General features: G+C 35.4%; 1 protein-coding gene across 2 annotated transcripts in view; it reads right to left on the reverse strand.

The window, feature by feature from the left end:
- EDIL3 (EGF like repeats and discoidin domains 3) overlaps nt 1-15502 on the reverse strand; it is a 349377-nt gene that overhangs the window by 89490 nt on the left and 244385 nt on the right. For both annotated transcript variants that reach the window (XM_036410081.2, XM_036410080.2), the window contains 2 exons: nt 6301-6456; nt 4506-4650 (listed from right to left, as the gene is read on the reverse strand). In XM_036410081.2, coding sequence (XP_036265974.1) covers nt 4506-4650; nt 6301-6456 — 301 coding nt within the window. The remainder of the gene's footprint in view (nt 1-4505; nt 4651-6300; nt 6457-15502) is intronic.

Consider the following 15502-nt stretch of genomic DNA (forward strand, 5'->3'; position numbering starts at 1 on the left):
ACAAAGTCATTTTCACAAACTGCTCCAATGGTATATTTTGAACTGGACTGCATTTTCTTTTCCAAGAAATGTTTGCTAACCTTACCACATAGTCTTAAAGCACCAATATGGCTTCTTCTGGAAGGTGATAAGCTAATATTTATTCAAAGTACACCATGTGCCAGGCATTGTACAACAATAGGATTTAAACAAATATATAACTGAAGAAAGTAAACTAATTCTAGCAAAAGCCATTATGGAACAAGCCTTTTATACATTTTATATTTTGATCATACTCAATAACTTCTAGTATTGTGTAAATTTGGAAGATTCTCATATTTGTCACAAATGGTTTCAGGTTTGACATGGTGCAAATTGTGGCTTTGTCCTTGAAATATGTGTGTGTATGTGTGTATGTGCATATGTGTATATGTGTGCACATGAATTTCCAATCTTGAACTATAATTGTGACAGAATTCCATCCATAAAGCCATCCATAGGAAGCATGATTCTGTTATCATATTAGATAGTGGTTGAGGCTTCCACAAAGTAAGAAATCCAAAATAAGCCTGGCCTGTGTTTCTCAATGCTTGAGTGTCAATCTATGAACCAGGAGGTCATGGTTTGATTCCAGCTTGGGGCACATGGCAGGGTCTGGGGTTTGATTTTCAGTGGAGGATGTGCAGAAGGCAGCCAGTTAATGATTCTCTCTCATCACTGATCTATTTATCTCTCTATCCTTCTTCCTTTTTCTCTGATATCTATATCATCTATATCTATATCTGTATCTGTATCTATATCTATATCTATATCTATATCTATATCTATATCTACATCTATATCTAATCTATCTATATGACCTAGATCAATGAGGCTATTAAAAGAAATCCAAGATAAAAGGAAAAATCAGTGCCATTTCCTCATACTCTATTGGCCCCTCACAATCTGTGTAGACTTGTACCCATTATTTAACCACAGTGTGCCTCAGTTTTCTCATCTTTAAGATAATGATGAAGTATTTTAAGAAATTAGCTAATAAATTTAAAGCATTTAAAAACAGTGCCAGGATATAGCTAGCATTCAGGAACTGTTAGCTCTTTTTATTATTCCATAAAGCTCATTTAAACAGATAACAATGTTAAGACCACAAATCAGTATATCTGGGGGTACTAAATAGCTTATGACTGGCTGCAGTTTCTAATACTAACCAATATGAAGTCAAAGCTCTAAGAGAAGTGGCTTAGAACTCTTCAATTATAGATAAATAGTTCTTAACTACAGTGAACTGCTTTCTGTCTTAGTCCATGTAGATTACTTCTTCCTTCTGAGGCTCCTCCATGACTACCTTCAACTCCACCTTTTAGGAAATGCCTATTCTATGCAAACATTACCAAAATGGTGATGGAGGGTTAGCCAATTATGTCTTAGTACTGGTTTTGATGGGTTTCAGGGATAGGAGACATATACTCTTAAGTCCCATAATAAAAATAACTGTAACTCCTAAATATAAATTCTGGAGGAGAAAAGTTTTATGACCAAATCTCAAGGATTATAGAAAGGTCTAAAGTCTTAATGACATATCATTTATATTCAGGCAGTTCTATGGTAACATGCTTTGCCTAAATTATAGATTTCTGACTTGTTCTTCTATTGCTCTCATCAAGTCCTCATTCCCATCCTGCACTGCTACTGGAGTTTTCTGTTGTTGTTTTATTTTTTTTAACTGATGGTGTTGCAGAAGAGATACAAGGGAAAAAGGAAAGGTTGTTGGTTTCTTCTTTTTTGTGATATAACACAGTATTTTAAATATTGACAGAAAAGGGATACCTTTATTTTGACCATTTTTGCTCAGTAATAGAATTCATTTCATACCCATTGTCTAGTACTTAGCCCAGAGGAAGGTCTGAATAATTTGTTCAGAGAATGAATGAATGACTATTCCTCCCCTAATTACAGTCATGATCCATTTCAATCTAAACATCTTAAATCATATGTCTCTCAGATAATTTAGGGTTGTTTTTTTTAAGTATCTGGTAAAAGATTAGCTGCTGATCTTCTAGGCAGGCTGAGAGATCTTATAACAGTTTATTGAATACAATAAGGCAGTCTTAGGCTTTATAGTGTTGCACTGGGTTGTGGGAAATAGTTCCATACATTATATTACTGCTTATTTCCAAAAGTAACAGTTAACCTCTTCCAATTTGCCTCACAAATTTTCTTTCTCATCCATATGATTTGATAAGTATAAATTAACTCTTTTAACAGCATGAATAGCACCTACACAAAATGAAATATTAACAATGAAATTGATTATTTTACAGCTTTTAAAAGTATCCATCAAGTGATATTATTCTCTGCATGCAAGTTTCAAATCAATGTGTGGGTGAGGGAGATGGGTATGACTTCTTTCTGAGAACATAAAAATCTGTAAAGTGTCAGGTGTAACCTCAAGTCAAACTTGAAAGTAAAATATATTCACCCCTAAGGGGTATAACTGTGCCATGTATGAGAGACTGACCCTCACAAATCAAATGGCTGAAAAGTTGGGGAAGGTGATGTTAAGCAACTAAAAACCACGGGGGCTTGTAGCAAACCTCATCATCTGTGGCTTCTTCTTGATTGCTTTATGATGGATGAGTTAGGGTTGACACCAGCCGGTGGTGATATAGTGACATGCAATAAAAACACTGTACAACGATTCTGCTCAGATTTACTGGTAGTCGGTAAGCTGGTTTGAATTAAGAAAATAAGGAAAACATCCCTGTTAGGATAATTAACAGCACTAAAACTATATGTTGGCTGCTTCATAAAAGACACCCATCCATAATATGAAATATGATTCTTAAAACTAATTCACTCATCTAGCTAAATGTCTCTGCTTCTTTTAAAATATGTATTTATTGATTTTAGAGCGAGAGGAAGTGAGAAGGATAGAAATGGAAACATAGACAAGAGAGAAACATCTAACTATTGGATGCCTCCTGCACACCCCCTTACTGGGTCCACAACCCAGACAGGTGTCCTGACCAGGAATCGAACCAGTGATCCCCTGATTCATGGGTCAATGCTTAACCACTGAGACACACTGGTGGGGCAGAAGTTTGATTGCTTTTTGATAGTAAATTTTATTTGCTTAAAAATAATTCCTTTTCTCAACATCACAAATATACCAAAGAAGGGAAATAAATATAAAGTATACATTATAACCAATACACAACCTCTTGAAATACATAAATAGTTCCCAGTTATTCTGTTCTAGGGATGTGTCCTCTTATTTTTTAACTTTCGCCCAAGGATATATTTATTGATTTTAGAGAGAAAAGAAAAGGGGTAGAAAATGAAAGAGAGAGAGAGAGAGAGAGAGAGAGAGAGAGAGAGAGAGAGAGAGAGGAGAGAGAGAGAGAGAGAGGTGGGAGATAAACATAGATCAGTTGACTGCAACTTAGGTAAGTGCCCTGACTGGGAATTGAACCTGCAAGCTTTGGTGTACAGTACCTGGCCAGTGCATGTGTCCTCCTATGTTTAACTGAATAGTATCATTGTACATTTGATAAAAATCTTTATTTCTTGAAGGTTATTCTAAAAAGTGAGGTACTCATTATTTTTTTTTCATTTTTCAAAACGCAGTTGTTTGAACAAAACAATTACATTTTATGTAAATGTTGATGCTAGAATAAGAAAAACCACCAAAAAGAAACACCATGAAATGCCTAGACAAAATCAGAATCTAGCTATATTAAATGGGATCACTGTGAGACCTGCACATAAAGTCTTCATCTTTCCAATACTGATGCTCCTGGAAGGTAAGGATTATTTAACCTGAGACCTTTGATGGGTTATCTTTGAGTTGGATAACCACTTTTATACAATAGGCAGGATAGTATTAATAGATAAGAATGGTCCAAGAGTGAGTTTATAGTAGCAATCTTGTTATTGGAGTATTGTCTTCTTGGGAGAAATTATAAAATGTACATGTTTCATTAAAAAAAAAAATCCCAAAAGCCAAGTTCTTACAGTAGATGGACAGAGCTAAAGCTTACTTTTCTATTCCATATAGTCTAAATGTAACTGTAATTTACAAAGTCAGGTAGATTTCAGTTTTTATTGAACTTTTGTCACAAAACATAAATCATAGTCAATACTAAAAACAATGAGACATTTAAAGAAACAAAAAGTTCTCAGTGAGAATTTGTTGTATTTTCATTGACCACTCAAAGAAATGCACTGCTCCTTCTACGTTAGTTGTTTCATATAGCATGTCTTAGATTGTTTCTCTCTCTCTCTCTCTCTTTCTCTCTCTCTCTCTCTCTCTCTCTCTCTCTCTCTCTCTCTCTCTCTCTCTCACACACACACACACACACACACAGACACACACACACACACACATACGTTTATCAATGAACCATGCCCTTTACATGTTATAGCAGGAATGAATATCTATGGGTGTTGAAAAATTATACTAGTAGACTAAACACCATTTTTTTTTTCTTTAAAGAAAAAACTAAAATAGATAGTATGGAACTCACCTGATAGTTCACATCCAAGAAGTTCCATTCTCAAAGTACAGTGTCTTCGACAAACTTGGGGATAAAGTCTTACATACTGAGCTTTTATGGGGGGTGTGAAAGAGTTAGCATAGGGTGTGTTGTTATCAACATTTCCATGAAACACCTGTGTAAAGAGAGGATATAGAATTGTAATTATTAATTGTAACAGTTCCTTTACCTATTTTTATACATTGATCTTGTATCATACCCAACATAATCTTTCCAAAATGAAATTAAATAATTTGGGGATATGGAGCATTTAGGAAGCACCTTGCCATCAGTTGAATACATAAAACCTAGAACTAAAATACGAATTAATGTTATTAACCAATGTAGCCTAAGTTATAACCTCTACTCTGTTATGAGGTTATTGTCAATTTTAAGGTCAGTCCTTCAGAACCAGGGGAATGCTTCTCTCTTTCTTTGAAAAATGGTCACTTAAGCCTTTCAACTTAATCTAGCCTGTCCATTTTACTACTTAGATAATTTTTTTTCTTTTCTTTTTTTCTTTTTCTTTAGGAACTAGTCTTTCCTGTGCTTCCTGTTCTCTCAGTCTCTCTAATGCTATGATCAGACTAATGATGCTTTAAGGTCTGATTCCTAAGATTACATCTTACCAATCAGTCCCAGATCATTGGATAGGAGACTCATAATTCTTTATATATGTGGAAAAACTATTTCCTTCTAAAATTAAGGATTAAGCATGTTATTTTAAAAGCTTTTAACCTCATTGTTATTTTACATGACCTGTTAAAAAGATAAATTTATTTAAATTTATTTGAGAAGGTAATTAAAAAATATTACTATAATTTGTTAAGTCTAGTCTAATGACTTGTCTTTAAATAAAATGAGCTGAAGTCGTGAAATTAAAAAAATAATAATAAAAGTTCATTAAAATTGGGAAAAAGCAAAAGAGACCTTGAATATTTATTTTCTCTAAAATATTTTATTCTATAGTCCTGGCTGGGTAGCTCAATTGGTTAGAGTGTCATCCCAATATGCCAAGGTAACAGGTTCAATATCTGGCCAGGGTGGCATGCAAGAATCAACCAATGAATGCATAAGTAAGTGGAACAACAAATTGATGTTTTGTTTTCTTCCTTCCTTCCTTCCTTCCTTCCTTCCTTCCTTCCTTCCTTCCTTCCTTCCTTCCTTCCTTCCTTCCTTCCTTCCTTCCTTCCTTTCTTTCTTTCTTTCTTTCTTTCTTTCTTTCTTTCTTTCTTTCTTTCTTTCTTTCTTTTCTCTCTCTCTCTCTCTCTCTCTCTCTCTCTCTCTCTCTCTCAATAAAAATGGATTACTAAAATAGTTTTGTTTTGCTAAATAAAATTTTTTCTCCCAATATGAAATACATAAAAGCATATATCTTTTCTATATGTGTGCTTTACTTTTCAAATAATGTTTTTATTTACAAATAACAATTTTGAACTATAGTTATTTCATTATGGACAGTGCTAATCTGTCAAAGCAATACAGTGGAATTGAAAATTGATTATTATTAAAATAAAAATTATCATGCCAATAATGTTAACCTTGTGATAAAGTAATTATAAAATTCTCAATTAAAATCAGTGAAAGTCTTAAATGTTAGCTGGTGTGCATTTATAACTTGGAATAACTCTTTACCCTGTCAGCCCACTAGTCTGATATTTATTAAAATATCATAAATTTATTTGCAACAACATAAAGCTTCTGCTGAAGACCTATTATTCATTTGGTAAGCAATGACTACTAATGGAATTTGACTTTTACATTAACTATGTTAACTCATTCTTACCATGTCTTCATTGGTGCCTTTCACTTTGTACATTGTCCAAGTCTTTCCATCATTACTATAGGCAATTTTGTAGGATTTTATATATTCTGGGCTTCCAATCCTCTTGGCTCCTTGGGTAATTACACCAGTAACTCTCATTTTTCTTTGTAAATTTATCTGAGGAAATAGGAAAATCAATGGTTATCTCATTGCTTTCAGGATAACAATATTGACACTATCCACTTTGAAAATGGAACATTTTTATTTACTAGTATATATTTAAAATAATACAAAAATATAGTAAAATCTTACAATTTTAAAAGATTATATATATATATATATATATATATATATATATATATATATATATATAAAGGTTTAAAATTTAGGTTTAAAATCTTAAATCTTTCTTGAATACCTTTTTTCAAGTAAAGCAATATTTGTGGACAAACTTTGAAAAGGGCAATGTGTCACAAAAATATTAAGTATAGCAAGCACTGGTTGGTATGATATGAAGATGCGACTTAGTAAACTGAAACGTAATATTGCCTGACAAAATAGCCTCAGTGACATTACAATGAAACTCAAAGTTCAACATAATTGTAAATGTGTCTCAAATGCTTTAGGCTTCAACAAATTTCTACTTAAAATAAAACATGAAAATCTCCTTGAGATCTTTGAGTAGTAGAAAAGAAAGCTAAAGGCAATAAAATTGACAAAAGCCAAAAACAAACAGAAGTATCTTCAGTTTCTAGATTTTTACTTAGTTGTCTCCACTATAAATTATAGAGGGTTTTTCATAAAATAGTTGCTTTCTCTTTATTTCATCATGGAGAGAAACTTTTCTAACTGGTATTTTATCCCCATTATAAATTACCCAACAATAGTTTGCTGTAGATGTAAGAACCCTGTAATAAAAATTTTAATAGTCTTTTCATATTTTGGCCCATAATGTATAATAATTGAATTATAAAACAAAAATATTTTCTTCATATCTGGAAATTATTGAAAATTGTGTCATTCATTTTTAAATGTCTTTATGCTATATACAAAATCTTCTATGTTCTAGAAGAATTGTTGTAAAGTTTTCCTCTCCACCAATAACAAATTGAAACATTTAAATATCTTATTCTATAATATTCTATAAGGTTTTAGAAGTATTTATTATTTAATGAAAAATAACAATAACAAGCCAATTACATTCGAACATAAACACCCTATTTTTATATAATACTAATTCTTTTGTTTAAAACCAAAACTTTACTAAGAAGAACTTTTTTACAGTGTTGAAAATCTCTTTATCTGGCTTAAGAGAAGACAAGTAGGTTCTCGTATTTGTTTCTGTATTCAATCTATTGTGAAATATTTTTTGGCTGAAGTATATTAAAAAAACACAGCTTCACAGAGTTGGAAAAGGAAGGAGTATTTTAACAACCTATTCAGATAAGTGTGCATATTCTTCTTCAAAACTTGACAAGTAATAGTTACTTAAAATTTAAATGCAATGTGGAATTTGTAAAGTTAACAGTGAACATTTCATATTCATTAAGTTTAAATCCAATGATTTATATTGCACTTTGTATAGATCTTTTACCAATGCATGATTTTGTAACATTATTCATTGGGCATTTAAGAAATAAAAGTTCACTGAGCTATGCAGATTCTTTAAGTGATGACAGATTTTATTATATAACTAGTGGCCTGGTGCACAAATTCATGCATGAGTGGGGTCCCTCAGTCTGGCCTGCGGATCAGGCTGAAACCGGCTCTACGACATCCCCGAGGAGTCCCAGATTGTGAACTGGCATAGGCCAGGTTGAGGAACCCCCATGGGTGCATGATTGGGGCCAGGTAGGGACACAGGAAGTTGGGCTCCAGGGCATGTCCAGCAATCTTGCTCAGTCCTGATTAGCCAGACCCCAGCAGCAAGCTCACCTACAAGTTGATTCATCTGTCCCCTGGTGATCAGTGCATATCCTAGCAAATGGTTAGCATCTCATTAACACCCTTAGCATCTCATTAGCATATTATGCTTTGATTGGTTGAATGGATGACTGGATGACCGGACACTTAGCATATTAAGCTTTTATTATATAGGGTATCAAAAAGTCACATTCATTAATATCACCACCAATGTCATAAGAAAAAAGTCTTTAAGCATTGCAACTATAGAGCTCACATTGAAGGTTATGTTTTTCCAAAGAAATTCTAACTTTCACTTGACATTTCTAGTGTTATCACTAGCAACAATTAGTAACATTAATTTTCCTTATTATGGCAGGTTACTTTATTCATTTTCAAGAAAATACCTGCCATATATTCAGGTATGAATAGTCAGTTGTTGCTGTTCTTTGAACTAAATATGATAGTAAAAAAGGGAAAGGATAGGTCAACTCTTAGGTCAAAGAATCTCCGAAGTGCTCTCCCTTGAAATAATCATCATATTTAGTACTCAGCAGAAGTGTTTTATGTGTAATTTCCATTTTATCATGCTGAATATTAAATATACAGTGAGAGTTGGCATTTAAGAGAAGCAATAATCATTAGTGCTTCATCAAGGACATTCTTAAATAAACTAGATTTTTTTTGTACTATAACATGCATGTGATGGTAAGTAATACATAACTACTAATACAGTTTTGTGCTATAGTCTTGATTTGTGCTTAGATACCCACAGTTTTACTAACCTTTATTTTATGGCATTGGTGCAAATGTTAATATAATAAAAATGGCAAAGAAACTCTCAGAATTCTTATGAAAACAGTGTTGACCTGTGAATCTCCTGAATGAGTCTTTGGACCTCCCTGCCTCCTGCCTCCACAACAAATATATGAACTGCATATTCTGTTGGAAACTACTAGTCTGAAATATACAGGGGAAGGGTTTTATACACACACACACACACACACACACACACATACTCTAAGATAGGGGTGTCGAACTCAATCAGAGAAGGGGCCAAAATCTAAAATCCAGCCTAAATCACGGGCCGAATGGTTTACTGAACAGTCATAAACTGTCATTGTGATGGAAACGCAGCGGAGTGCAGTGATGACAGCGCGGTGCGGGCCACATTGCAAGGCCTGGCGGGACGGATTTGGCCCGCGGGCCTTGTGTTTGACACATGTGCTCTAAGATAAAGAAACCAATAGAAAATGGAGTGAAAGATAGTAAAAGGCAATTCAAGAAAAGGAAGATCAATATCTAAACAATCACCAATTATTAAACACATGTAAATGAAATAAAAAAGATAGCTATTTTCAGTCAAAATGGTAAAACAAATAATATAAGATTATATCAAGTATTGGTGAAGTATTCCTCTGCTGAGGGGTGGGGTATAAACTGGTATACTCACTTCAGTTTGTTAGTCCTTAGTAAAATGAAGCAACTTATTCCTGGATATTTAAAAACAAACAAAACTTTTGCATAATTTCTCAATGAGGAATGCACACACATACTTTTAATTTTTTAAATAGATTGGTTTTAGAGAGAGAATGGAAGGGAGAGAGAGAGAAGCATCAATTAGTTACTCCATTTATTTATGCATTCATTGGTTGCTTCTTGTATGTGCCTTGAACAGAGCTTGAACCTGCAACCTTAGAGTATCTGGACAATGCTCTAACCAAATGGGAACCAAGCCAGGGCCACATACATATTTAGTGAAGATTTTTAATGTTAGTGGAAAAGAGCAGATTAAGTGAATATCCATAAAGGATTAGAGATTTAAAAATATAAAATGTATCAATATATGTGTGTGTACATGATGGGTGTATCCTTGAATAATCGATGTAGGGAGTGATTTCTAAGAGTCAGAAGTGATTAACTGAATCTATGCATAGCTATTTAAAACATAAGAATGTGTGAAAAAGAACAGAATGAAATACACACAATACCATTTATGTAAATTTAAAACCACACATGTACAACATAACATAATGTACATCCCATTTGTCTAAATAAACTTGTCTAAATCACCTCATTGAAGATGAAATAAATGTTGCATCTCAACTCTAGTAGTTTGGGTGTCTTTATAAGGGAAGAAAAATGGGAAAGAAAGTAGGAAATTAGTAACATGGCCATGAAATAAGGAAACTCGTCCTCAATTTAGTGCTGGCAAATAATATCCTATTGGGGGAAGATATCATTGGTTCCTTCCATTTATTCCTCTATTTTCCAGGAAAATCATTTATGTATGGCCATCCAATGTAGTGATGTTACAGGATAGGAGAGGAGCTCATCTGTCCTGGTTGCATGTGGGGTATGGGGTTATTGGGGTAACGCTGGAATAAGAATTTTAGGAGGACCCTATAGGAAGATGACATATAATAGTAGAAAGCTTTATTTTCATGGAATTATACCCCTGGGTTTCCAAAATCTTATTTCCGTTAGTCCAGCCATAGAAGAAGTTTATCTGGGGCCTCAATAGACCTATAATCAGAGCCTTTGTCCAGAGTTTCCTTGCATGTTGAAACCTGGTCCAGTCCAGTGTCCGGCTGGTTTAGCTTTTGTTTCCCCACTGCAGTCCATTAGTCCATTGTGTCAGGGGTTCACATGGCTATGGGCCAAAGGGGTGAATGCGAAGAAGTGGGAGCAGAAGAACCCACAAGCCAAGGTTCAAGCACAACAAGAGCAACAAGAGCAAGAGTTCCTTTGTTCAGGGGATTAGGTATTCCTGAAGTTTTGCAAACTTGGCAGTATCCACACACATTTTGGCCAACCACCTGTGTCCCCAGGTTTGATTAACTGTCAAGTACCTTCCCTAGTCCCCCCAACGTTACTGGGTATTCATCTACATTCCTTTTGTTGCATTCTTTCCTCCTTGCTCCTTTTATATTATTAATAACTAGTAATTACAGTGATATCAATAGTAAAGTGCTACATATAATAGTATTTTCTGAGCTTCATTCCCTAGTATAAAACACACAGTGCATAAGCGTTACAAATATACATCTATACTAATAAAAGGGTAATATGCTAATTGGGATGTCTTCAGGGCGGACATCCATCCGGACAAAGCCACAGAGGCTGCAAGGGCCGAGGGCCAGTGGCATGGGTGGTGAAGCAGAGTGGGTGAGGCAGGCCGGTGCCCGATGGGGAGAGGCAGGCCAGCACCATGGGCTGGTCCAGCTCCATGGCTCCTCCACAGCTGCCAGCTGTGAGGCCCAGGGATCAGGAAGCTGGGTGATGGGGTGGGAGGTACCTTCCCCTGATCTGCTGTGGCCTCCCTCTGCAGGATGCTATTAGTGGGACATCCCCAGAGGGCTCCTGGACTGTGAGAGGGATCAGGCTTGGCTGAGGGATCCCTCTAGTACACAGGCTCAGGGCCTCAAATATATAACATACTTAAAGTTATTTATGGTTGTAATTTAAACAAAAGATAGCATTAAACAAGCAATTAGCTTTAAGAGTAGCTCTATGAATAGCTAATTATTTTTCTCTACCTCAAGCTTGTTAGGAAAGTCATGATATGCTTAAGTAAAGCATTCAAGGGTGTCAGTATATATAAAAAAAATGGGGGGAAAACCCCCCCCACAAAACCAAATACCTTCAAACATAAAATGCTAACAAAAACAGTTTGCAAAAAGAAATACTTTCTTATATTTAAATAAAGACAATCATTCAGCTTAGTTTTTTTTTTTTTTGTGTGTGTGTGTGTGTGTGTGTGGGTGTGTGTGTGTGTGTTTTAAATGTGTAACATGTGGGAAGTGAAAGAGGAAGATTTACTTTTTAAAAATCTCTGGGAAACATTTGACAATTGAAGGCTGTGAAAATATAAAATGGAGAATATTGAAATTTTAAGAGTTCATTTGAGCAAAAATCTATTTGAATGAGGCAGCACCAAATTAAAAGTGGGTAGGAATGCCTCAACAGCAGGAGCTAGGGAAGAGACTTGGATAGAGAAGAGGTGGAAGCAGAGCCAGGGCATTACTTGATTGGCTATCGCTTAAGTGGCTGAATTATTTCCATAAGCCTCGTTGGCTCTTAAGATTGTTCTTAGGTTCTAATTTCTTAACCTTGAGACAAAACAGGCTTAGGTTTTGGTTTGCTTAAGTAAGTTGCTAAAGCACTGAAGACAACTCAGTCTAATGGTTTCCTAGTTTAATTAATTTAGCAAGATCAACTAGTAAGAAAAATAAATGCCTGATCATAACTTGTTCTTAGGGAAATCATATTAAACTCTAACAGTGGTTATTTCTTTCATAATTATTGAGACTTGCACACAAATAGTGGTTTTTGAGTTGCTATATAAAAAATGCAGATTTGAAGATGAGGTAGCATATTACATTAAAGACCTACATAAATATGCAGCACTTAAATAATGATAATCTATAGCAATCATATTGCCTACCAATGTTTCCATACTTTGCCCAAAACACAGGCAATTTGTTTAAATTGACTACTAAGTATTAGTGAATGGAGACTTTTGATGTACTAATTTTTCTCTTTTAATAAGGAGAGTTATTAATCTATAATAAGAATGTAATATGTTAATTAGACCGGACAGCCAGATATCCTTCCAACGAAGCTGCAGTGGCAGGGGCATAGACAGTTAGGGGCAACCAGGCAGATAGACAGGCAGGCAAGTGGTTAGGGGTGATCAGGCAGGCAGGCAGAGTGGTTAGGGGTGATCAGGCAGGTAGGCAGGCAGGCAGAGGCATTCAGGGGAGATCATGCTGGTAGGCAGAAGCAGTTAGGGGTAATCAGGCAGGCAGAGTGGTTAAGGGCAATCAGGCAGACAGGCAGGCCAGTGGTTAGGCCAGCAGTCCAGAATTATGAGAGGGATGTCCCACTGCCTACAGAATCAGGCCTAAACTAGCCATTGGACATCCCCAGAGATGCCCCAGATTGCAAGAGGGTGCAGCCCAGGCTGAAGGACCACCCCCCTCCATATTTTATGTAAATACTAGTATTTTATATAAATACTAGAAGTGCACTGGACCTCTAGTATTTATATAAAAAATAAAAGTATTACATAAAAGATTAAATAATAAAAACACATGCTAGACAATATGAAACTGACATATATATCATATGACATATAAATAATATTATTGGAATTGCTAAAAATATGCCTTGAAGAATTTGCTGTTATTGTATATAAGATATGCACAGACGTTCATGCTTAAACTAAAAAAACAACAACACAAACACATTTCTTAAAGAAAAAACAACCAAGCTATAAATCACCTTTCCATTTCAGTAAATGAATATTTCACTTGAACACCAGGACCATCCTTCTAGAGAATAAAACCAGTATTTTTTAATACAATTATTATTTTAAAAGTGTGTAGTCAGAGAAAATGAAAGTACCTAAAAATTGTAAGGTGTAACTTTTCATGATACTTTTATCTTAACAGAAATTTATTTTACATCCTAACATTCTACCTCTGGTGATGATGCCCAAAACATGCACTTGATGAGTATTTTTTCCTCACACAAAGGGTCTGAAAATATATGAGTATAGGTATTTGAAATTTCCAACTAATGATTTTATGCTGGCAGTATTTAAATAAATCTTTAAATTTGTGAATGAGATTTTTCTATTCACAATATTGTTCACAATCAACCTCATTTAAATACTTTTACAAGTCACAGAGAAGACAGCCCCTATAAAGGCTTTGGTTGGAGCTGGCAGTACAAATAAGCCTCAGGCTAAACAAGTAGGTAAGCATCTGTTTCATGTGATACAAGAAGTCACTTGAGCTTCCCAGGTGGATCTAAATAGTTGGATTGCAAAGATGTCACTTCAGAGTTAAAAAACAACAAAAAAACAAACAAACAAAAAGAACACCAACGGAAACATGATCACCAAAAGCTTCTACTTAAAAATGGCAGGGTATGGAAACTCCCCAGTTCTTTCACATCATCTAATTAATAGCAAGTATTTTAGCAAATGCATCTTTTACCATTTTCTGTGGAGATGTGGGTAATGGGAAGGTGTCCACAGAAGAAGGTCTTTGAGGTGATTCAGAAAGAATGAAGTAATTCAGACCAGCTGCACAGCTCAGAGTGCTGATATGACTGGTCCTAGTTGCTATAATTTCTAGTTGCTAGGATTTCTCTTAAGCAACCTTCATATCACCAACAACCTAACCAATGAACATTCTTCATTCTCCCTGTTAGACACACTTGCTGTGCCCACCTGGCATGGCTCAGTGGCTGACTGTTGACCTATGAACCAGGAGGTCACAGTTAGATTCCAGGTCAGGGCACATGCCCAGGTTGTGGGCTCATGCCCAGGTTGTGGGCTCAATCACCAGTAGGGAGCATGCAGAAGGCAACCAATTATTCTCTCTCATCCTTGATGTTTCTATCTCTCTCTCCCTCTTCCTTCTTCCGAAATCATTAAAAATACATATTAAAAAACAAAACAGAAAAACGCACTTGCTGCTCTTCACAGCCTGGCACTTGGCACTCTCCTCCGCGAGGCCCACTCTCCTTGTTTTTGCCAAATGCACCGCGCACTCACCGTGAGTCAGTTGTGCTCGTTCCCCAACCTGTTTTCCTCAAGCTGTGTTTGTTGTTTTAATCATGTAATCTAATTAAACATAATTTCTGAAATGTGACTAGGAAAGGAGAGGTTTTTGCTACAAAAACAAACTTTGAAAAACCTCAAAAAGGCACATTATAGAAAATAATTAATAATATTGGGGAACAGTAATTAATCTCTAGATTCTATTCTTGAATAAGTTCACCAGCATGTGTAAGCAAAGAAACAACAACTGAAGTATCCATAACGCTTTATGGGTGTGGTTCATCCAAGAACTTTGACACAAAATTTAAATTCTTTTTTTTTTCTTTCTTCTAATGGATTTTTCTTAACTAGTTCTGAAGCTCCAGACAAGAGGGTTTCTAATTGTCCTCCACTCATCTGAATGCTGGTCAGCTTGTGCCATGTGTTCAGTTAACTGCCTGCTTTGGAAAAAGATGGGAAAATAGCACATGTGAATAAACAAAATCTTTAATCACTTCTTGACTCCTTGCACCTGGTAAAACTTCCATTCAAAGTGAAACACTCCATTCACTAAACAGCATGTAACAGAAGCAGCACACCATCGTGAGTATAATCTGTTGGTTGTTCCAAGGGCCCTGGCCTGGTGTAATAGTTTCCTCTGAGTTTCCACCTGTGTCTGAGGGCTTTCCCTGTATTGGACTCATCTGCCCTTTACTGGCACTTACAGTGAATCAAGTTTCTTCACATTGCAATTTTCATAGCTTCACA

This window comes from Pipistrellus kuhlii, unplaced genomic scaffold (assembly GCF_014108245.1).
Source record: "Pipistrellus kuhlii isolate mPipKuh1 unplaced genomic scaffold, mPipKuh1.p scaffold_m20_p_4, whole genome shotgun sequence".
NCBI lineage: Eukaryota > Metazoa > Chordata > Mammalia > Chiroptera > Vespertilionidae > Pipistrellus > Pipistrellus kuhlii.